Genomic DNA, 24212 nt, shown 5'->3' with positions numbered 1-24212 from the left:
ATTGAACTCATGTCACCAGGCTGGCACAGAAATCACTTTTGCCCACCGACCCATCTTGCTGGCCCTCCAGTTCATTTTTTATTAGGTAACAAAATGGTCAACACCAGTTTTCAGGTTTCTTTGGTGTTCACATACATGAAAATATATTGGCAAAGTGTTCAGGGGGCAATTTGCTATCCTGCAGCCACCTTTCCCCTCTCCGCATCCCTGGCTATTTGTCTGTGAAGTTAGTCCAGGCTGGCCCCCAACTCCTTCTGTCTCCACCTCTCTCTCTACAGTGCTGGGATTACAGTATGTGCTGTCACATTCTGTTAACAGATGTTTCCTGTCCCTACCACCTGGTCCCAAATAATCACTCAGAGGCTTAATATTACTTATAAATGCTTGGCTAATAGCTCAGGCTGGTTACTAGCTAACTCTTACACTTAAATTAACCCATATTTCTATTTATGCTTTGCCATGTGGCGGTACCTTTATTAGCATGGCATATTCATCTCTTGCTCCCTCTGCATCTGGCTGGTGACTCCTGACTCTGCCCTTCTCCTTCCCATCATCCTTAGTTTGGTCGCCCCACCTATGCTTCCTGCCTGGCTACTGGCCAATCAGCATTTTATTAAACCATTTTGAGTGACAAATCTATACAGTGTACAAGAGGATTATTCCACAGCAACTAAATAAAACCCTCCTCATTCACTCTTACCACCACCCTCTGCCACAGCAAGGCTACACAGGCACCTCTCTCCTGGTGTTTGCTGTCCTTGGTCACTTAGCGCAGCTGTTCTTGGCCATTCTAGCTGTGGCTGCCTTTCTGTCCCTCTCCCCTAAGCCTCTCTACAATTCCACTACGCTGCAGGGGTTATCACTGCCAGGGCCCCAGCACAGCCAGGGTAACATGATGGCTGATTCCTTGTGTCATGGAGGCGGTCATCTGGCAATGTCAGCAAAGCTCCAGACAGGTGAATTCCCTGAGAAGGAGGGCTCCCTGGGATCCATCGATCAGTTGCCCAAGCCCTGACTTGTTTCTTGGAGGTAAGCACCATGAGCCAGGTGGCAAGCTCTCTCTCAATTCCCAAGGGAGCAGCACAGGGCAAGGCTGTGCATCTGCTCCTCGACTTACTTGGGAGCAAGGAGGAAATGACTATTTAGGATGTTGTAACAGCCTTTTTGGACAACAACCATGTAAACAACACAGTAATCTGTTATTTCATTTTGAAATGACCATTCAACACTCACTTCAGATCGCTGCACACTCTGAATATAGGGCAATGCTTAATCTGAGATACGATAGCCAGTGAGTTTGGTTTGAGCATTCCAATATCTCTTTGGAGTGATGTACCATAAATGGGGAGGCCACATGGATCTTTCCCAGAGCCCAGGGCTATGAAGAGCCCGCCAGAGCATCGAGGGACCTACTGTTTGGTTTCTAGCTGGTTCTCAGGCAGTGGGTTGACTTAGTGGGAGCCAGCATCCCCCATGACACTGAATAATTTCCTTCACTCTCTTGGTCCTGGCTCCTGCTGGCTATTATTCAGGGTTGGTGGGTATGTGCAAACAGCCCTTCCCATTCAGGATCTGTGATCCCGGTCACCACGAGGTTTTTCCTACAAGCTCAGAGGAGACCTCAGAGTCCTCATAAACCTAGTCCAGGCAGTGATGTTCAAATGTCTACAGTCTGCTTGAGAGAGGAAATGTGTGTGTGTGTGTGTGTGTGTGTGTGTGTGTGTGTGTGTGTGTGTGTGTGTTTGCGTATGTACATGACCCATGTGAGTGTCTGGACATGCATGTACCAGGAAGTCAACCTTAAGTGCCATCTACCTTTTTGTTAAGACAAGGTCTCTCCCTGGGACTGAGGCTTGCCAGCTGGGCTAGGCTCACTGGCTGGTAAGCTCCAGAGCTCCGCCCATCTCTACCTCCCTGGTGCCCCTCACCTGGCCTTTTCCATGCATGTTGGGGATCAAACTCCTCATGTTTGCATAGCAAACACTTCACTGAGCCGTCTCCCGAGTCCCAGACAGGTGGAATGTCTTTGTGTACCTGTTCAGGTCTCCTTTTCACATCCAGACCCTCACTGCTGACCTTGGCCACAAAATCAACCAAGCTTTCTGTTCATGTCCCACTCAACCCCAAGAGCAACCCTTTTTTTCAAAAAATCCATGAGCAGGATGAGGAGACAGCTCCATGGACAAAGTACGAGCTTGAAGATTGGAGTTCGATTACTCTTGTAAAAAAGCTGAGCAGGTACCTGCAGTCCCTGAAGTGGGGAGAGAGGGCTGGGGGACCCACAGGGCAAGCTGGCTATCTACAATAGCTGATCAGTGAGCTCTTTATTGAGAGACCCTGCCTCAATAAAGTGGAAAGTGATTGAGGGAGACATTCACTTGGGGCCTCCACATGCATGTACACACATGTCCCCACACATGCAAACATGCATACACAAATGCATGCTGCATACATATGCAGAGAGGGATATGGAGTGGGGACAGGCAGAGGGATAATGAGTTTTTTTCTGTGACAGTCCAGCACATTCCTGTTTTGCCAGTAGAAAACATTGTGCTGTTTAGTCCCAATTAGTAAAACTTGCCATTTTGCAGCTTTTCCACAAGATAATAGGTTCTCCTGGGGCCTGAGAGATGCTCCTGAAGTTAGGTTTGTGGGTTGAGCTCTGTTTGAGTGGGTGAGGATGCAATTAATGGGGGGGGGGTGCCTTAGTGTGTTTGTGTTACTTTGGGTCAAACAGGAGCATTAAGCTCATGTTACAGATCTCCTTTAAACAGACCAGAGCCACAGTTAGATCTGGGAACAGCAACTTCATTCACAGCTGAGGAGTCCTTGAGCCTGCCGTCACCAGGATGGTGATCACCTTTCTCTTGTCACATAGAAATTTTGCATTCAAGTGACATTCTACAGATGTAGCATACACCCTCCTTTTTCTTTTCTTTTTTCTCCAGAGACAGGGTTTTTTTTTGTGCAGCCTTGGCGGTTGCTCTGTAGATCAGGCTCGGTGTATGCCTCTAAAGAGCCTCAAGGATAAACTGAGGTTGGTGTTGGTAAAAGGGTCACTCATGTCTGTGAAGGTCACCACCCCTCAGTGGTCCCCAAGTCAGCTGTTCCCCTTCCCTGGTCTGGGATCCTTTCCTGAGAATCTTGGGTTCTCTTTCTCACTCTCCAGGCTGTGGCAGGCAGAGCTGAGTAAAGCCACGAGGGCCAGTCCCGGGAAAATGAAAACTCTCCTACCAATGCTGTGGGAATGGCTGCTGGCAGCTTGGTGGCTGCCCACCTGCTTTCACATCCCCTCTCGGTTTTCCCAAGGAAACACTTACTGAGCATTTATCCAACACCTAATCGGTGCCCAAAACCAGAAGCAAAGTGTGTGTTCTAAGAATCCACAGTACTGAGGAGGGGAAATGGATAAGGGCTCCTATACCCAACCAAGAAGCCACCTTCAATTGATATCCTCTTGCAAAAGAAAAATTCATGTTCTCCAATGGAACCCTACTGGGTGCATTAACCACACTTAAGAGTAGGCCCCATGCCCAACAGTAGATGGCCAACACAAAGCAAACTCAATGGTATTTTTGTAGACATTTTGTCTCATCTTGCTTTGGATATTTCTCTCTCTCAATCTCTCTCTCTCTCTCTCTCTCTCTCTCTCTCTCTCTCTCTCTCTCTCTCTCTCTCCTTTCTTTCTTTTTTTTTTTTTGTCTTACTGGTCTGCTTGTATATCATGGTTTCCAATTTTGTATTTTCATTGTTTGTGCGTGTTCCTTTTTTAATTATTTATTTATTTTTGCCATTTTGCTTTCTAAAAAGTAAGAAAAAAAGGGGGTGTGGAAGTGAGTGGATGGGGAGGTTGGAAGGATCTGGGAGGAGGGGAAACTGTAACCAGAATATATTGTATGAAAAAATATTTTTTCAATAAAAATGTATGAGAAAAAATGAATTTGCAGCCCACTGGAACCTCCGATACTCTCTCATCACTGAGTCATGCGGAGTTCTGAGTCACAAATGTGGTGTGAACACAGAGGATGGCTGAGGACCAGGCAAGGCTTTTCCAGGAGAGAGGGAGGGGAGAGTGTTAGCACAACAGGGAACAGCAGGGACAAAAGCAGGGTGGCCAGAGGGCCCGTGGATTGTGATGTCGCCTGTTGATTATCCTAAGGACTATTGCCGCAGCCCTGGCCGGCATCTGGACACTCTCTAGGAGACCTGTGCTCTGGAGCTTCCTGCCGCATCCCACCTCAGGCTGAAGTGCTGGCTGTCTACCTGGTCCGGATGGCTGGCCTTTTGTGTTGCTCGGGCATCGCCTCCAGGACACTGAATTCTTAATGCTCTGTGCTGGCTCTAACTGGTGTTCCTAAAGATGTGATCAGTGTTGTTGCTGGTCCAGGGGGACCACAGGGAGGCAGCCTGGGAGCCACTGCTATGTGGCCTGATCTATGGGTGCTGCTCACTGCTTTTTCGGCTGTGGGGAGAGTCTCTCTATGGGCCCTCGTCAGCCTCTCTCTGACTGTGGTGAGAAGAGCTATTTTTGCTCTGACCTGGGAGTGAAGCACTCGCCACACTCTCTCTAGAGGGTAACAGGGTGACTGGGCACTCGCTTGATTCTCTATTAAAATCAGCCTTTGTTTCCCATCCAGGTCTGGCCCAGCTTAGCTTCTGAGATCATGTGGGATCAAGTGTGTTCAAGGCAGTAGGAGGGCAGACTTGAAACCATTTTTTTTGTTGTTGTTGGAAAACTCCCCTTGCCCACCAGTGCCTTCTCCAGGGACATTGAGCCTTCTTGGGAAGGTTCTCATGAAAACCACTTTGTCTTGACACCACTCAGTGGGGTCAGTGTTCAGATTCCAGGCCAGTGTGGACAATCATGGCATAGGCAGAGCTCATCTTGGCACACAGAGGACCAAATAGTGGTGCTGAGGGAGTGTGGGGGCCTGAACACTCACAGTGGATGCAAAGGCAGATGAGATAAGACCCGAGGAGCCTCCAGATGGACCTGATCTCATCCTGGAGGATGAGGGGTCACGGAACATCCTCGTGCATCTTCCTTGGGAATTCCGGTGGTTTAGGAATAGTTTTTTTTCTGAACTGAGGTCTGAGAACAAGGTGGAAGGAAAGAGCCTCCATGGAGACACCTAGGGACATGTCCAAGGGAGGACTTTCCAGGGGGGCCTTAGTTTTCTTCAGTTTTGTTTGCAAATCATAGAGAACCGACATCTGTTGGGGCTGCTGTTTCCCTGTGGTCCATCTGCCGGGCTTGGTGCATCCCCTTGCCCTCAGGAAAGAGAAAGCCCTGCGGTGCAGTGTGCCAAGGGCTTAGAGGGCAGGCTCTTAACACAGCAGGGCCCTTCGGATATTGCTTAACTGACAACCCCAGGCTGGTGCCTGCCACCATCCGTTCACAGAGACACAGCTTCAGAAAGTCTCTGGACTGGAAGGAACGTTGGAGGTCAATCTCTTCCAGCCCCTGGGTGGGAACTTCCAGCATGTTGCAATAATTCAAGGGTTAGTCCTACCGACTGGAAGACCTGAAGACTCTTTGTTCTGACTTCTGCTTGGCTTGTCATTAAAGAGTTGGTTCACCCGTGGACCCCCACCCCAAGGATGAAGTGCAACACGTCTTGATTTTGTGTCTAGCAATGAGGGACATGATAAGCCCAGATTTGGGAACACAAATCTTTTTGCCCTTCACACTACAGCTATGAGAATGGTTTCCATGGTTACAGCAGTTTCTCAGAGGTGTCTGGATTTTCATTTTTTTCCCTTTAGTCCCCTAAATGTCTAATTTATGAGTAATCAGTTTAGGCAACCTGGAAAGTTCCTTGTATGTATATGAATATCAAGAAACATATTATATATTCAAAACCCCAAAAGTAGGTTGACAGGCAAATTTTTGGCACATTTTTCTTCTCCCACTATAAAAAGAAATTTGGACTGACTTTAAAATGTTCAAGTTAAACAAGATTCAATGAAAGAAACACGGCCTTCCGATTCTTCAAAGGCACGTGAGCCGCAGAGGGCTGGGGCTGACCTAATTATGTTTTCTTTAATGTGGAATAGCTATTTGCCCAACACCCCATTTGCATCTCGCCATCACATTCAAATGGCGGGGACATTGATTTCTTTTTTAAAAGCATCCTTTGAACATGAAAGTGTTTTTTTTTCTTGTTTTTTTTTCTTTCCTCCTTGTGAAAGCAGCGATAAGGATGGATCGATAATTACATTGTTGGATAAAAATGAATATAAATTTTATTGAAAAACAACCCCAGCAACGAAGTGAGGAGAGAGCATCTTCAACAGCCAGCGACTCACACAATTCAGCCCACACCTTAGAAGAAACAGTCACCTCTGCAGCTCTGGCTACGTACTCCAAATGAAAAGAAATGACAGACTTCAGATGAAGTACCTTAGAAATCTGACAGTCGTGAGCCGTGCGGTCACACCGTTAACCCCACGTTTACTGCAGGTCAACCAGTGTAGTCCAAGAATTAGTGGAGAGAGAACCCAACCGCTTCAGCAAGCATGGCAAAGAAAACTCCAGAACACTGGGGAGACTTTTCTCCTTTTCAAGTCCTTTGAGAATTTCACAGACTTTATTGGCAACGTGTCCCTCCTGCTACACGACAGGAAACGGCTCTTTATATCTAGCTCAAATCCTTCATGCTTCAGTTAATCTATTTACGTCTCTTTAATCTCAGCGGGCCTTGAGAAGTCCATCCTGGTGGGACAATGAAACATATGGAGAACTCAAAATACTCACAATCAGACAGAGAGCAGTCCAGCTGAGACGGGGGCACTTCTGGAGCCAACGGAAAAGAGGTTAATTGCTCCCTTTTGGCCCACCACGCCCCATCCTTCTGCATCCTGGCACCCATCCTGGGGCTTGCCTGGCAAAATGCTGAGTTTGATCAGTTTCAGCCTGTCATTGGCATAGCAATGAGTGTGATCAAAGCGACCTCGGCCAGGCAGGCTTGTGTCCAGGGTTTCTGTCTCAGGAAAAAGATTTCTGGGCAAAACACTCTTAATTCTTATCACATTCTGTGTTTTCTCACCACGCCAGCCAGGAAGTCTCCCCAGGCTCTTCTCACAGTCTGCATGGCAACGCTGACCTCGGCGTATCCACGAGGGACAAGAAAGCACCTAGTGATTTTTTAACAATCATAGATCCAGTCGGATGTTTGCAGCGGTGGCAACTTCGCACATTGACCACCAGGGGGCGCTCGTGCCATTCGATCGGCCACTGGGACTCGTGGACCGGGAGACAAAGAGGGGGATTTGAATAAAAAGCCTTCAAAACGCAACCTCCAAATTTCCAGCCTGAGCAGCATGCGTGTAAAAATTCATGAAGATTGGATTTAGTTTCATGTATCTTTACTTCCGTGGAAAGAAATGCAGGCGTTTTTCTGAGTGCTCCTACAGCTGCCTTGACAAAGGGGGGCTGCCTGGTTAAATGAGGAGTCAGGGGCGTGCGCGGATGACCCACGCCGCGCTGGGAGAGGCCGGCCTGGGTCTCTGGTGCTGAGGACAGCTCCTGTTTTGTGGGGGGTAGCAAGCTCTACAAGCTCCCGGGTGGACTCATCATGCGGTTTTGAAAAACATGGGTATCATCTTCTGCAGGGCTAGCAGTGGCCGTCAGGGCTGTGTCTAGTGTGTGTGTGTGTGTGGCAGGAATCACAGAAGCACTTACTTTGTTAGCACATAGCACACTTCTTCCTGCTCGTAAAATAAAAGGGGTGAGGAAAGGCTGTTTCCAGGCTGGGCAAACTCCACCGTTTCCACTCCACCTCGTAGTGGTGTGCAGTGGTGATGCTTCCGGGGTCTTTGTGCCTTTTCCGGAGTGAATGACAAGAGGTGGACAGCTGAAGACGGCCAGAGGACCCAGCACACAAGCCAAGGCAGCTCAGCCCCCAGTGGCCATGCTCATAACTAGTGAGGCTGCCCAGCTTGGTGGAGGGTGGGTATCTGGTACCAGGTGAGTGGCAGTGGGGTACTGTGGGAAAGGAGCTGAAGGGGGTGAAGGACTGAGGTTCTGGGATTCTGGATCCTCAGATCGCGCCCCCCCTCCCCCGGCAGACCACCCACCCAGAGGTCTGGATGGCTATGGCTGAGTCCTTCCTGTTAACCTCTACAGTCCCAGAATCCAACACGGGGCCCTGAAGAGAAGGAGGCTATGAGGATCCCAGGCTGGCTCTGGCTGCATCCACATGGCCTAAGGACAGGTGGGGTGGCTCTCAGAAGTGAAGGATGGGGGTCCTGAGATAGGCAGAGCGGGCAGACCCCTCGAACCCAGAAGTTTGGTGGGGACCAGGCTGGAGTGCATCTGTGCACTGGGACTGTATTGTAGCGGCCTCTTGGGGCCTTTCTCAGGCCTTCCCTGCCTGCTGCCTGCTACAGACTGCCGGTCCCTCGGCCGTTGCCATGGAAACACCAGCCTCAGGTGCTGCTGAGGGCCAGCTAGGCAGCTGAGGTCTTTTAGGACAGGCCTGAGCAAGTAAGAGGCCCTCGGCTGTTCCCAACAGAAGGCTGAACTCAGGGCAGGAGCTGTCATTTCAGAGAAAGACAGGAGGGGAAAATGGCTATGAGAGGGCTTTTCTCAGAGACAGGGACAAACATTCTCTCCAGGGGCGTGCGGGGGTCCCTTCAGCCTGGTTTTGCTTGTAAGGGACCCTGGAAGCCGCAGGTCACCAGCCAGGCTCCTGACTGGTCGTGTAGGCCTTTGAGGTTCCAGTGGAAAAACTGACGATGGGCCTGGGCTCAGGCGGGGAGGTCAGCCCTAGGCCCTGAGCTGAACTCTGGTAGGCACATGGACTAAGGAGCTTCACCCTTAAGTGTGCGTTGCTGGACTTCCAAAGGCACCACTCCAGCCCTGGTCCCCACCCAGAACATCCCTGTGTGCACACAGCTGTTTTCTGCCCTTGCCCCATCCCAGAGACTCACAGGGGTTGGGAGATAACAGCCTCTAGTTGGCTGACGGTCAGCTGGCTTCTTTTCCACATCTCCCTTTCTGCAAGCTCTTGAAGAGTACGAAAGGGTTAATGGAGAGGCTCTAGGCAAACGGAAGATGGGCAGGCCCAGCATCCCCAGAAGCAGTGGAGGAACACTGTATGACTTGGGTGGCTGGCCTCTCCGATAGATTCAGCCTCAGACATCATTCTCTAGGCATGGTATGGAGATCTTTCAACATGGGCGACATCTCTGCTTTCCCACCCAGCTCTACAGCATAGCACTAACACATGATGAGCAGGCCTAGGCACGGGCATACACTTCACAATACCTTGGGTTTACATAGCACCTTTTTCTTCTAAAGGGCCTTTGCCTCTGTCCCTCCATCCACCATCACACTGAGTGGAAGCCCCCAGCAGCACAAATTCCTCAGTGCCCGGGACAGAGCCGGGAGACGGAGGCAGAAGCCTAGAAGTCATTTCATGCAGATCAGCGGTGTCCCAGGCTCTCTGCACTTCACTTGGGCCCTCCCTGGGCAGGGCTGGCCTCAGCCCTGGGAGGCTGTGGGTATGCCGCCCCTCACTGGTCGTTCACTTTGTATTTCAGGATGTAGGAGTAGAAGTTGTGGTTGGCATTCTCTAGCACCATGACGTAGACTTCTTGGCAGCCAGCGGTGTTGCAGCTGCCCTCCCAGTAGCCCTCGGGGTTAAGGGTCAGGGGCCACGTGTCCTGCCCTTTCACCAGGGCTTTGGCAATGCCGTGCAGCTTCAGTTTGAAGGGTATGTTGCGATTGGCCGGAAGCACACCGGAGAGAGGCTCCAGCAGCTCATTGCCCTGCCCCCAGTTGCCGAAGCTCTCAGGGAACATCGGCCAGTTCACCTTGGTGTTGGCGCAGCACAGGAGGTAGTTGAAGACAAAGACGAAATTGCCTTGCTCCTGCCTCTTCTTCACAAAGATTTTAAGGGCAAACTTGCCAGCGTGGGGCAGCTGGACTTTCAGCTCTGTCCTCTTCTCCCGGTTCAACTGGAAGATGTACCGCCGTTGCGTCTCCTCGGTGATGGGGCCGTCATCTCCGTGGAGGGATGCCAGGACACTGATGCCCTCCTCCACGCCAAAGCTGACGGAACAGCGACCATCACTGGTGTGGATGATGGGGTCAGGGTGGGAGGGCTTCGTGATGCCCATCTGCTCGGAGAACCAGCTGGGGCCCACGGGCTGGTGAAGCTCAGCGGGCAGCCGGACAGACAGGTCTACGTAGTTGCACTTGAGTGTGTACTCTAGCACTGAGCTGTAGATGTCAGAGTTGCCTTTGGCGAAGATCTGCAGCTTGTGGGTACCCATGGTTGGAGGGTACACCTCCAACTTCATCCCATTCTTCCTGAGGCTCAGTAACCCATGCTCCTGTTTGCCATTGAGCATGAACATGAACAGTGTCGGGGCACAGCTCTCAATGGTGACCGTGGCTTTCCCATTCACTGTGGAGAGGAAGTCCGGGTCAGGTGAGATGGGTCCAGTATGTGCTGGTGAATGCTTAACAACTAGATCTCAGGGGGAAGATGTGATTTACAGGGTGTGTCCGTGTCTGTGGTATAAATGTTCCTAGCAAGTTTGATTTTACCAATGTGATGTCACTGAATATGGTATTCTGCTTCATTTAGGTGAATATTTTTGAAAGAGCTGATAACGGGGGGTGGGGTGTGGGGGTGGGGGTGTCTGTGTGGGGGGAAGGGGCCAAAGAAAAACCCTGCCCCGGCCATATGTGTTCCTTTCCCATTTGCTTTACATCAGGTGTAGCCTGTCTGGATATTTTACCTGACTCCAGAGCAGGGAGGGGCTCAAAGGGCAGAAAGAGTGCCATGTCCCTCAGCTCTCTCTCTCTGTCTCTTTCTCTCTCAAGATTTATTTTTATGTGCATGTTTGTATGTCTTTGTGTGAATGTCATATGTGTGTGGGGGCCTGTGGGGGCCAGAAGAGGGCGCTGGATCCTCTGGAGCTGGAGTTACAAGTGATAGTGAGCTGACTAAAGGATGTGGGTGCTGGGAACAGAACTCAGGTCCTCTGGCTGAGCACCAAGCTCTCTTAAACACAGTGATATCTCTCCAGCCCCTGCAACTCTTAGGTATTACTCTCATATCCCTCCACAGTGGTGATTCTTTCTGGTGTCAACAGCTGTCATATGAACGCATTACCTTAAGCAGTGGGAAGGCCTTCCCTCCAGGGATCGGTACCCAGGAGCGTTAGTAGGGCATTTTTCTGTTTTCCCCTCCCCATACTGGCTTCTCACATAGGAGTGCCATAGCCGTGTTTCTGGATCGGGCTTTGGCAAGTCCATCCCCTCTCACTCCAGGCCCACCTTGACCGGCACTTGTGTGTACTTTTAGCTAGGTCGTTGTCTTCCACCTGGCTTTTGCAGCTCATGAGGGCTTTTTTCTATTGGGGCTTCCCTGGCTCCCCAGGACAGTGCCCGCTCTCAGAGCTCGGCCTTCTGTTAGAAGCTGGCCACCCCATCCCTTGCCCCAGCCACTTCTCCAGCCCTGTTCATGGGCGGAGGCTGGCAAAAGAGAAGGCTGTCTGGTTGGTGTTCACTATTAATCCTCCATACCTGGCAAGGACTCACCCTGAAGACTTGGCCTCAGAGAGCCTGGCCCAGCCCTCAGGTGAGCCGGACATGCTGGAGGGATACTGGAGGGCTCTTTCAGAGAACCCACCATTTTCAGAGTGACTTATGGGGGTACTTTTCTACACTCTGCCTTTGCCAGGGCTGCGGGCTTCGTGGGAAGAGCTCCGTGCCTGTCTCAGAGAACCCTTGGCAGAAGTGTGCTGAGCATCTCGGAGGAGGTGAAGCACTGGGGACCCCAAAGGCCTTCTGGAGGAGGCATCCCAGGTACCCCTCCATCCTTCCTGCTTCTCCCTTCCCTCCTGCGCCCACTGACCACGCCCCCATCTCCAGACTCTCTTCCTTCTCTTCCCTTTTGCTCCCTCCCTCAGCCTCCCTCTCTTGCTTCTCTCCCATCCCTATTCTTTTTTTTTCTCCCATCCCTATTCTTAAGGCAACTCTCAACCACCAAGAAAAATTCCTCCAATCTGTAGCATGCATATGGAATTGAGTTTTAGATTAGTATAAATTAAGAAATCTGGTGTTTACATTTTTATGTCTCCCAAAAAAGGCAAACTCAACTCAGCGACATGACTGCGACATTGTTGTGGTCTGCTGGAGTCTTTCTTGCGGTTTAATGTCTCACACTAGAGACCACAGACCTCTAGCAGCCCCAGGTGCAGGAAATGAGATTCAAAGCGAGTAGCCTGAGCAGCCGCGCCTGTGGCTTCTGCACCCGGAGCGGCCACAAGTCTGTTACTTGCCACAGGCCACGGAGGCTCTGTATCCAGGTCATGAAATCCACAGGGAAGTGCAAGGGGCAAGAGTTACCTGCTCTCTGGCTGGCCCCTGGCTGCACCCTTTGCCCCATCCCCTTCCTCCATCACCCTGCAGTGGAGGGTGGGGTCAATGCCATCATTCCTCAGGCCACACCCTACCTGGTTGCCTCTAGGAGTTCAGGCCTCTGTCTGGGATGCATGGAGGCCCCCTGGTGGCAGAGCTGGTGCTGATGGATAGGGTATGGCTCTGATGAGAAGGGGGAAGTGGACTGACCAGCCTTCCTGCATCCCACTGTGTGCCAAGAGCTGGACCAGGCTCTGGATTCTCAGAGAGTCAGGGGAAACAGTCCTCTAGGGAGAGCCCTTTGAGACCCACGACTGATTCTGGGATCAGGTCTTGCCTTTCAGAGTGTGCAAACACCCCCCTGCCATGGTCCCCATGGTGTGTCAGGGGATGACAAGTGTCAGTTCAGGCCAGCCGTGGGAGAGAACTAAGTCTGGTGGTCTGCTTTTCTTGGTTCACTCTAGTGGGAGTGGCTCCAGTCATTACTGGTGCCCGACCTGTGCACCTGCCTCTCCTTACCTGTTCGGATCATGGACGTCTCAGGGTGGGCACTCAGCATGCCCTTGTTGTAGAATTCACTCTTGTGGTACATGTTGTTCTCAAACTGCCTCAGAGACTGAGGCGGCTTCAGCAGTTGCCAGTTTTTGTTGTCTGGGAAGTGGTCCTCAATGAACAGGGCGGGGTGGGTGAGGAAGTAGAATTCGTTGTAGCTGGAGTGGAGGAAGGTGTGGTTAGGAGCCCTGTGTAGGAGTAGGCCTGACCACCTTCACTCACATCTGGGCATCTCACAGGGGAGCTTTGGGACACCTTTATTCAGTTGACGCAACCACTGGGGGGGTGGTATTGCTGGCAACTGAGTGGAAGTGGTACCATCTGTGGTCCTAAGGTGGGCACTGCAGACTCTTTTCAGTGGCCGTGTCCAGACCCTGGGGCCACACGGGATCCGAGGCTCCTTCTTCGAGAAGGCCACAGCATGAACTTGTGACCTACTCTCAGAGCCTTAGGATGTTAGGGGTAGGGTGGGTCAGAAAGGATGGCCCCCCTCTGTGTTTAATGCCCGAAAGGAATTTGAATGGAGCAAAAGCGTGACCCTTAGAGCAGGTGTGGGCAGCGAGGGCATGGAGAGGTGGGGAGGCAAGGGGCCAGTGTTCCAGTTCCACTGGACCCTTCTTGTCCCTGTGTCTGGGGGGGGGCTGTGCAGTGGGGGAACTTCCGTGGCCCCTTGGGATTGGTCGGAGATGGAAACAAAGAGAAGGAAGGAGAGATTCAGCCTGGGCTTGGGGAGGCTTTGTTCTGCCTCAGGAGGCACTCTTGAGGGTAACAGATGTATGTAGGGTAAGCGTGGCAGTGCCAAGGTTTCACTGCACCCATCCGAGAGAACAGTCAATTTCCCAAATCAAGGTGATCAAGGCTGCCTAGGAACAACACAACCCATGAGAATGTCATGCTGGGCTGTAGGTTAAGTCCAGGGTTGGCCGAGCCTTGAAGGATGTACCATGGGGGCCCAGGGTGACTCAGCCCCACCTAGAGCTCTCCTTTCCTCCAGCCTCATTCTTCTTCCTCCTTCCTCTTCAGAGAACAGCAAGTGGGAGGAGAAGATGGAGAATCTGAGCATATAGCTGCTGGCAGTGAGGCTCCTTAGGACCTGCCCCTTCTCACACATGGCCTAGGTCAAACCCGAGGGGCTCCTGGGTTTAGCTGGAAGGGGCACCATGGGGAGTCCGAGGAGAGATCTAGTCGTGGAAAGGTGAGAAGCTCCAGCTCCTCATAAGTGATCCAGAACCAGCTTTGGGGAAGGCAACTGTACCTAGGCAAGGCTGTCCAGCCTTCCTCTCCCACTTGGCTCTTCCTTCCCCCCAGATGCCTCCCTCCTTCGACCTGTGTCCCCCCACCCTACACACAGACCAGACACTTGGCACAGGGGAGCCTCGTACTTACAGAAATGTAAATTTGGAGGTGGTAGTGTCCACCAGGCCACTACCCCAGGTGCTGTCCAGCAGGTGCCAATGGCCCTCGAGGTACACAGCATTCCAGGCATGGTCGAACTCTCCAGAGAAGCTTTGTCCGGTCTGGTAGCCAAAGCCCTTGGAGTAGCCAGGCACGGTGACACAGTGTACACCAGCGATCCTGGGGGAGGGGGGGGACATGGGTCTGAGACGGGGCTGGAGTGCTGAGGGTGGGGACAGGAAGCCATGGTGCTGGCAGGCCCTGCCTGTGCAGACCGGCTGCAGCCCTGCTGTTTGCTACTCCCCTGAGACGCTTCAACTCACTTCTGAAGTGTCTCCCCAGGGCCTGCTTGACATGATCCGCTGCACCGTTCCTCAGGAGGAAAAATGAGGACAAGCGTGAGGGTGGCCTCCAGAACACAGGGAGCAGGGAAACCAAGATGCTCTTGGAAGAAAACCAACACAAAAGAGCTGTGCACAGAGGCTGGGAAAGCCAGGACACCTCAGGAGGGTGCAGGAGGTGGGGGCGCGGGGGAGCTGAGACCCGACTCCTGCCTATGCTCTCCCAAGCATACCTGCATGGGGACGGGAAGGGCAGGCATGCTGGTGTGTCCAGACCTAGGGAGAGTGGAGTGGCTGCCGGGATACCTGACCATCAGTTTTGCCTTTCTTGAATAGGGAACAGAAAGCACCATGCTGCATTAATGTCTTTCACTGCCTGCTTGCCTGGGCCACTGTACTGGCTAGTTTCATGGCAGCTTGACGCAAACTGGAGTCATCAGAGGCGGGAGCCTCAGGTGAGAATATGTCTCCACAAGATTGGGCTGCAGGGAAGTCTGTAGGGCATTTTCTTAATTAGTGATCGATAGGGGGAGGGTCCCGGCCATTGTGGGTGGGAACACCCCTGAGCTGGTGGTCCTGGGTTCTATCTGAAAGCAGGCTGAGTAAGTCTTGGAGAGCAAGCCAGTAAGTAGCACCCTCCAGGGCCTCTGCATTAGCTCCTGCCTCCAGGTTCCTGTCCTGTGTGAGTTCCTGTCCTGACTTACTTTGGTGATAAACTGTGATGTGGAAGTGTAAGCCAAATAAGCCCTTTCCTCCCTGAGTTGCTTTGGTCATGGTGTTTCATCACAGCCATAGAAACTAAGTCACCGTTTTGAAGTCTCTATCTGTTCTGTGATGAGTGGAAACATTGACTGGCTGGCCCTGGCTTTGGGGTCTTTTTGACAGTGTATCCCTTTTGTTAAGGGCAAAGCAGGCACCACTTTTGGGGAACTTGGACTGAGGGAGATGGGTGCCAGTCACTTTTAGAGACATAAAACCAGGCCTGGGCTGTGGCCAACACTCGCGGCCTGAATCAGCAAGGCTCCTGAAGGCTGAATCAGCAAGGCTCCTGAAGGCTGAATCAGCAAGGCTCCTGAAGGCTGAATCAGCAAGGCTCCTGAAGGCTGAATCAGCAAGGCTCCTGAAGGCTGAATCAGCAAGGCTCCAGCACCCACTGGCCCTCCTCCTCCACAGCTCCTCCCCCACCATGGCGATGGAAGAACGGACAGTGCCAGCCTGACCCACTGGAGGCTGCTGGCCCTGGTGCTGCCAGTACCCTGGTGCTGCTTCTGTGAATTAGGAAAAGTTGTACTGCCCCAACACTTTTCTTGCATTCCCCCCAAAACCAGTACAATAAATTCACAGGCCTGTGGAGTCCTGGATATCCAAAGTGACTCTTCATGGAACCCCTTTGCACCAACCCCCCCCCTCCCGCCCTTGCAACCAGAGCTGACCCTGAGCATCTCTCTGATGCCTGCTTCAGGGAGCAGAGCCGGTTCAGAGGGGCACTCTCTGCATGCATCCTGTCTGAATGCCCCATGATCACTTTACACAAAGAGGTCTTAGAGTAATGGGGTAAGATGATCATGCATTTTCTGTGAGGATAGGGAGAGGTTTCCCCGTGAAGATGAATATTTAGCTAGTATTTAGGAGAATGGCGCACTGAATATTGATCTACACTTAATACATCGTTGTTGAGTTATGGGGGCAGATGTGGTATCATGAAACTGAAGAGCTTCTCCTTTCTCACATTGCCCACATGCAGATGAAGATGATGTGTTGCCATGTCCGATTTAGCCTTCCTCTACCTGCAGAGCCATGCTGAGACCACCCACACTGAGACTCCTTGCAGGGGATGACATTCGGTGGTTCCTGTCCTTCTGCCCACAGTGTCAAAGAAGGGTTTGGGTCCCCGGGGATTCCCAGGCAGTCTCATGAGATGATAGCAGCTGAGCCCTGTAAAAAATACTTTAGGAGCACTTGGGGACAGCCTGTTGACAGACACCAAGAGTAGCTAGACCCTGATGGCAGGATTTTCTGCTGGTGATGGTCCAAAATGAGTCCTAGAGCAGAAGGTTCCCGGGGCAGGAAGCCACTGCAGACAGTCTCTCTGAGTGAAATGTGTGTATGTGTGGAGAATGAGGGCAGAGAGTGGGAGGGATTCTTGATCTCTTGGCAGTGGGATTATGGCTGGTTTTATTTCTTTAAATTCCTCTGCACTTAGTTGTTTGTTTTTTTGGGGGGGGGCATGCTGTAGCTCAGGGGCAGAGTCCTTGCCTTGCATGCATGAAGTCCAAGATTTAATCTCCAGTACCGTACCAAAAACGGGGGAGGGGGGAGCACAACACCCTTTTAAAACAATGAGTATGTGTTACCTTTAGAAGTGGGAAAATCTATACACACAACTTAAGTTATATCCTTCAGTGGATAATTTCTCACGGTTGCTCAGAATGTTGTGTATATAAATTTTAGTCTGCTGTGGAGGCAAAGGGAAGTCCTGAGAACCATCATGTTTGAAATGGCTCATTTCACAGGAGGGGCAAGTGGTGAGTGGAACTGCTGGGCTCTGGGCTGTTTGATGGTGCTTGCTCTTTCTGCTCAGAGCATGGAGATCAAGAAAGGAAGGAAGAGAGAAAGGAAAGAAGGAAAGAAGGGAGCGTTTAGCATCCACACCATCTCTGGGTGCTGGAGTAAACTGGGAACCCATGTAGGCAGTCTGGACCTCTTCCTGGGAGAAGCCTGTTTTAAACAGCATGCTGGGGGATATTCTTCCACCAGAAGAAGAAGGGGAGAGAAGACCTGAAGAAGCAAGTGAGGAATAGCAGGAAAGGCCAGCCCAGGAGGGAGAAAGGACCACAGTGACATGTACCTGTATTGTTCCAAGCTGGCGTGGGTGGCTACAGGGTGCAGCCAGGAAATCAGGACTCTATTCCTACCTCTACAGTCACCTGCAGTGACCTTGCTAGGCTCATTATGGGCAAAAAGAATGGTTGGCATTAAGTGATCTCCAGGGGGCGATTCTCCTCTGACAGGCTGAGGAGAAGGAGGAAGGGCTGTGGGGAATGCCAGTGGCAGCACTAAGATGAAAAATGAACTCAGCTGTAAGTTTATGCATTGCTGGAGTATGGCATGAGGATATTTTATTATCTGGCAGCCATGTGCAAGATGAATTGGACAGAAGTCACAATGTAAAGTGTTGTCAATAATCCATAGCTTTTATATGAAGTAAGAGAACTCATATGTATAAAACAAGGATTGTAGACCTAGTAGTTTTGCACCCAGCCTCTCTGGTTGCTGGTCAGATCATGATCCGCAACCCTTTCATATCACTGAAAGACCACTGACTATATAAATGGTGTGCCAAGCCCAAGAGTGGGTACTGGGGCACAGCACAAGACACACAACAAACCCAATAAAAGACTGTTCCAAGATGAGGCTCTGTGGCTGCCTTGGAAATGCTCATGTTTGTAAGGCAGGAGGCTCTGTGAACTGTCACTGAGACACCAGACTGAAAGCAAAGCGCTGGGAACTCTGGGATAGGAGTTGGGAGAACTGTTGAAGAAGGCATCAAGGCTGAGAAAGGTTTCCCCCTGCAGAATAGCTTGATTTGCCAACACCAAATGTGGCCCAAGGCCATCTCTCTCACCACCTCAGGCTGTAGAACCTTTCCCTTTGGACAGTCCTGACAGTACCAGTGTCAGTGCATCGTCAGCACGGGGGTGGGGTGGGGTGTTGTGCATCTGAATTTGCAAAGCCAACTTGCATGCAGGACTCATGAGCAAGTCTCCTGAGACACCCAGAATACCAGGAGAAAGCTGCCGTTGGCCATGTCAGAGGAGCAGCAGGTGGCAATTGAAGTTCAAGGTGTCAGCTCACCAGGAGGAAACTGTCTGATGGGTCAACCTTGGTTAGGCAAGGCTCCAAGACCCCAGACCCCAGAATGTCTTTTGCTTCTGCTGTGCCTTTACATGTTTGCTGCTGCCATCTTTCTCTGGTGTCTGGCATGGCGTGAATGGGTGTGCGGAGATCCCCACTGCCTGTAATGTAGTGTGTTTATCTCATGGAATCATCCTGCTCTATAGGGCAATTTTATCTGTGGATTGTCATGAAGATGATTCTTCCCTAAATTGTACTGTCTAATTGATAATAATAATGATAGCTTATACAGAATTTTGATAAATAAAAGTAAATACAAGGAAATGTTACACAGTTAGGGCCTATTAGTTCCCGCTAAGGAGCTGCATTAGTTCACAGCTCAAGTTAATGATTAAGAAAAACAACTGAGTCCCAGTAGCCCAGCTAGCTTTTAATTCTTTTAACCTTAATGTTGGAAGATGTGTTCACAGGTTTTGGAGTGCATCACACCTGAAAAAAACCTTTGAAAATAACTAAGTTAGACTAAGATGTTTTTGTCAAAAAGCTTTGAGATGAAAAGCCCAAGAAGATAATCTAAAGTTTTAGAAAGGCACATAGCTGAGTGAGGGACTCTAAGGTCAAGGAACAAGAACAAAGGAGCCCAATTATTACTAGCTGACACACTTTTCTTGCTGAACTGGTTAATCACCAAAGGTGCTGATTAATTCCTTGTACCCATTTTCCCCCTCAGTCTCCTGATATAAAAAGCTATTGATGAGTGGGTATGCACCCTAAAGATTTAAAGTAGAGCTGACTGATTCTTTTTCATATATAAAAGTTTAGATTTGTGATTCCTTTAAGATTCCCTATAAGATTACCTTTCAAGATGAGTAATAAAGTAATTGGCTCTTTCTTTGTAACTGCAAAGAAAATGCAGCCTGCCAGTAAAAGACCCGACTGAGAAGAACACCTTGCTTGCCCACGCAGTTGATCTATAACAAGTTGCTTGTGTATGAATGTATGTGGGTTCTTGGGATAATTTGTTTTTCACCTGTAATACATAAAATGTTTAATCATGTAAGGGATATGGAAAACATGCTGTTTTTTACTGTTTGTTTTGTATTCATTGTAATCATTCACTTGAAAAATGGAATGTAGCCACATTGTGATTCCTATATTGCCTGAAAAACTTTGTTGGGGTATATAGCTGTAGAAAAAAAAAAGTATGCAGTAGAGAGAACACAGAAAGAATACAGAGCAGAGGAGAATAAAGAAGGAAACCATCATGAGAGAGTGTGAGTGTCTTTTTCCCTAACCCCCTAATAGAAAAGTATGTGTTTCCACTAGTTTGGCTATTTGTCCCTGTGCTTTTTCCAATCATGGTCTCAATATCTCTTGCTCATATAATCCCTCCTCTCTTTCGCCGATTGGACTCTCCTGGAGCTCCATCTGGAGTTTGGCCGTGGATCTCTGCATCTGCTTCCACCAGTCACTGGATGAGAGTTATATCATGACAGTTAGGTTGTTCGGCCATCTGATCACCAGAGTAGGTCAGCTCAGGCTTTCTCTAGACCATTGCCAGTAGTCAATAGTGGAGGTATCTTTGTGGATTTCTGGGGACCTCTCTAGCGCTCTGCTCCTTCCTATTCCCATGAGGTCTTCATTTATCATGGTATATCTTTCCTTGTTCTCCCACTCTGTTCCTGATCCAGCTGGGACCCCTGCTCCCCTAAGCTCTCTTTCCCCTGACCCTTGCCCTCCATTATCCCCTCTCACCCCCAGTTTGCTCAATAGCTGAGGAGCCCCCATGGAACTGGACCAGGCCCTCTGGATAAATGAGACAGTTGATGAGCTTGAACTGTTTAGGAGGCCCCCAGGCAGTGGGACCGGGACCTGTCATTGGTGCATGAGCTGGCTTTTTGGAACCTAGGGCCTATGCTGAGACACTTTGCTCAGCCTTGGTGCAAGGAGGAGGGGACTGGACCTGCCTCAACTGAATCTACCAGGCTGGGCTGACTCCCCAAGGGAGACCTTACCTTGGAGGAGGTGGGAATGGAGGGTGGATTGGGGGGAAAGGCTGGGGGGTGGGAGGAGGGAGGACAGGGGAATTTGTGGCTGACATGTAAAATTAAATTAATTATAAAATAAAAATATTTAAATAAAAAAGAAAAGTCTTAGTATACACCAATGCCACGAATTCCTTTCAAGCCGTGGGCTGTCTAGAGGTTGGTTCTCCAGGCGGGGACAGAAAGCTGTAGCCCATCCCCAGGCAGGGCCAGGGCTCAGAGACCCAGCTGATGCTGTGAGGTTTCAGTAGCACACTTGGCCATCCCCTGGGGCCTGAAGAACATACACTGAGCAGGCAAATGGAAAGGAACGTCACCTGTGACCCTGGCTGGCTTCTGTAGCTGCCTTAGCTCCCATGAATGCATTCTTGTCACCAAAGTTTTGAGCATACCAGCTTGCTGGGGTGTGTCCCCATGGCTTGCTGGGGTGTGTCCCTGGCTACTGACTGAAGATGTGGTGGGTCAAGACCGTGATGGTCCTTTGATACAGACATGGTCCAGGCCCTGCCACAGGAACTGTGTGATGAAGCTATAGCCTGTGGGTGGCCAGCCCTACTGGTAGTGTGGATGAAGGGCTTGGCAGGCAGGGACACTCTGCACACAGCAGCTTCTGAGCACGGTGACTGAAACATGCTTTTCTTTCACTGTCCTGTTGAAAAAGTGTGGCTTCTATGCTGCAGAAGGGCATAAGCAATGGCCTCTCTCACAATGTATGTTCTTGACTTCTTATAAACTTATGTTTCTTTCTATCCCAGAGGTTCCTCATCTAATGGTGGTTCAGAGAAAGAGGCTCCCTGACTTGGGGACACACAGCCAGCTAAGGGCTAACGTGAAGCTGGGGTGTAGCAATCCTGAGGCACAGTCTGAGAGCTTTTGAATCACACCAGAACTTTTGTAGACCAAGATTCTGCTTTAATTTGTAAGGCTTTTCAGCAAAATTAAAAGACGGTTTGCTACAGGAATAGAATTCAAGTTCTCGTCCTCCACCAGTGTGTCTGTAAGGAAGGGGAGTTTTGATGTCCCTTTCAAAGGTGGTTATGTGACAAAGTCGGAGCTGGCAATGACTGAATTGTTCAAGCCAGGCCTGGGGGTGCAGGCCTTCAGTCCTAGCTCCTCAGAAGACTGAGGTAGGAAAACTGCCCGAGTTACAGAGTGATTTGAAGGTCGGCCTGGGCAGATCACAGAGATGCTGTCTTAAAATAAAAACTTAATAGAGGATTGGGGGTACAGCTCAGTGATAGAGTTCTCAGCCGGTTAACATGCACAAGACTCTGGGTTCAGTCTCCGACTCTGATGAAAAAGATGAAAAAGACTACTCAGCTCCCGGAGAATCCACATTTCCCAAGAGGCTTGGGCGACCACTGTCGTCATATTGACCAGCAGCTGCCATCTAAGCAGGCATGCCTCTGTCCTTGCTCTGTGCGACACTAGAAGATGGATGGGCGGAAATGCTGTTGACATATGATTGGTGACAACCAGCCTGCTCAGTGTCAAAGCCTCAGACTGGTAATAAACTCCTGGTTATCTCACATCTCTGGAAAATCTGCTAGCTGGTGGTGCTAGGGCTGTGATTACAGGGGGGAGAGAATTTACTGCCGGCCGCCTCTGTGGCAGGAGCCTGGGGAATTAACCTTGGCCCCTGCAAGGAGATTAGGCAGAATCAATTAAGGCTGTGGGCAATGGAGGCTAAAGAGAGACTTAATGCTCAATGATAGAAGTCAGAAAGAAACTGGCCCAGCAGTTATACAGGCGAGGGGCAGGACTCACAAAACACGTCACATTGGAAACTCAGGAAAGAAAAGGGGGAAGCGAAAAATGCCTGAAAATATCCAAGTCCTTACCAAACCACTTTATTAAATCCGTCTTTAATGAGGCCTTTTGCAAGGAGGCCGAAGATTGGGCAGGAAGCAGTGCTGGTCTCTGAGAACAGCTCTCTCTAGGAGGCCACCCTGACAGCCCAGCAGCCTAAATCAGCAAGTGTGCATTGCATGTCTGCAGTTATTAAGGACTCAGCTAATGAATTTGCCAAACGTTTGGCCGTCATTTCAGGGGCGAAGGGGTTTAGGGAAGCCATACATGAATGGGTTAGGGATCTTTAAAGCAACAGTTAAGGGATTCACAGAACTGGGAGCTATTGTTAAGCATCCCCCCAGCGCAAGGGGTTTTGTGCACGGTCACTGCTCAGTTGAGTCTTTAACGGATGTAAAATGTTGGGGTGTATTTTAATGATGAGCTGCAGGGCAGGATGTGGCCATCGTTAAGCATCTGGACCCGGTCAGAGAGCTGACAGTTTCAATCAAGACAAGAGTCAGTTTTCTGAATCTATGTGGGTGGGCTGGCAGAGTCTGCAGGAAAGTTCCGCAAAAATGCTCCTATGCTTAGGAAAGACGGGGCAAGTTTAAAACAAAAACAAAAACAAACAAACAAACAAAAAACACAGCAATTCCAAAGTCAGCTGAGCGACACCTCCAAATGCCAAATTCCCTCTTCCCAGCTGTCCTGTTGCCACACAGATGAGGAAACCGAGGCCCCGAAAACCCGTGAGTGGTCAGTCAGGGATGGGAACCCAGGTCTATCTGGCTGTGCAAGAAGCACTTCTACAGTGAGCCCCTAGGCTTTGGCGAAACACAGAAGTGCTTATCAGGATGCTCAGCAGCTCGGCTACCTGCAGGAGTAGGGCCCATTCCGCTGCTGGACCGGGCCCCTGACATGTCCATCAAGGATCAGGGAGGAGCTCACGAGGCCCCACCCCTCTCTGAGAAGCTATAGGTAGTTAATGGTTGCTGGGGGAGGGAGAGTCCTGTTTTTCAGTGGTCAATCGCCCTTGTTTAACTAGGTAACTCCCACTCATGCAGAGAGCCCTAATTAGATACAGTGGCCCCCCAAGATGTGAAAGTAGGAGGGGGGCCTGTGGGGAAGAAGTTTGAGGGAGGGGGAGGAGGATAAGAGAGGACTATGGGAGATCCGATCAAAGGACATCCTGTATGTATGAAATTGTGAAAGGATGAATACATTAAACACACAACCCCAACTGTTTTCAAATCTACAAATTCCTATGAAAACAACCACATTCTGAAACATGCCAGGCGGGCGCTGAAAGCATCCTGGTGGGGTTCTGTTATTTAGAAGAAAACACACACACGTCTGCCAGGCACATCCCGCCTCTCCTCGCCACTCTGTAAAGGCCTGTTGAGGGCCTACTGTGTGGGCGTTCGGAGCCGGGCATTCACGGAGAGGCAGAAAGGGAGGTGGAAAGACACAGGCAGAAAGAAAGGAGCCCAGAGAACCACTGTGCTGAGAACAAGCCTGGGAAGGGACAAGGACGTCGTCGCTATTGCGACCGTCAGGTGGAGGATTCGGGCCACTTAGTTTTCTTTGCTTTGTACAGTTTTGCAGATTATTGTACAGTGAGCATTTTTTTAAATTCACAAAAAAGTTACTAGTGGGCTGGTAAGATGGCTGAATGGGTTAAAAAAAAAAAAAAAGCACTTGCCACCAAGCCCGATGACCTGAGTTCAGTACCCTATGTTACAAGGAGAGAACTGACTCCTGAAAGTTGACCTCTGACTTTCACATGAATGCTATGGCATGTATATGTGCCCCTCCACCTCAAGATAGAGATGTAAATAAATATAGTAGTGTCCT

At 50.3% G+C, this 24212-nt stretch overlaps 1 protein-coding gene across 1 annotated transcript in view; it reads right to left on the bottom strand.

Moving 5' to 3' along the window:
* Positions 1–6226: 6226 nt before the first annotated feature.
* The window catches only part of Ky (kyphoscoliosis peptidase), a 41709-nt gene continuing 23723 nt past the window's right edge, over positions 6227–24212 (bottom strand). Inside the window, exons 9-11 of the mRNA XM_015997378.3 lie at positions 14318–14506; positions 12899–13089; positions 6227–10415 (exon numbers count right to left, since the gene is read on the bottom strand). Of these exons, the coding sequence (XP_015852864.3) occupies positions 9520–10415; positions 12899–13089; positions 14318–14506 (1276 nt within the window). The 3' untranslated portion in view covers positions 6227–9519. The remainder of the gene's footprint in view (positions 10416–12898; positions 13090–14317; positions 14507–24212) is intronic.

The sequence above is a fragment of the Peromyscus maniculatus genome, chromosome 7 (assembly GCF_049852395.1).
Source record: "Peromyscus maniculatus bairdii isolate BWxNUB_F1_BW_parent chromosome 7, HU_Pman_BW_mat_3.1, whole genome shotgun sequence".
NCBI lineage: Eukaryota > Metazoa > Chordata > Mammalia > Rodentia > Cricetidae > Peromyscus > Peromyscus maniculatus.
This window is presented reverse-complemented; position numbering and strand designations above follow the sequence as displayed.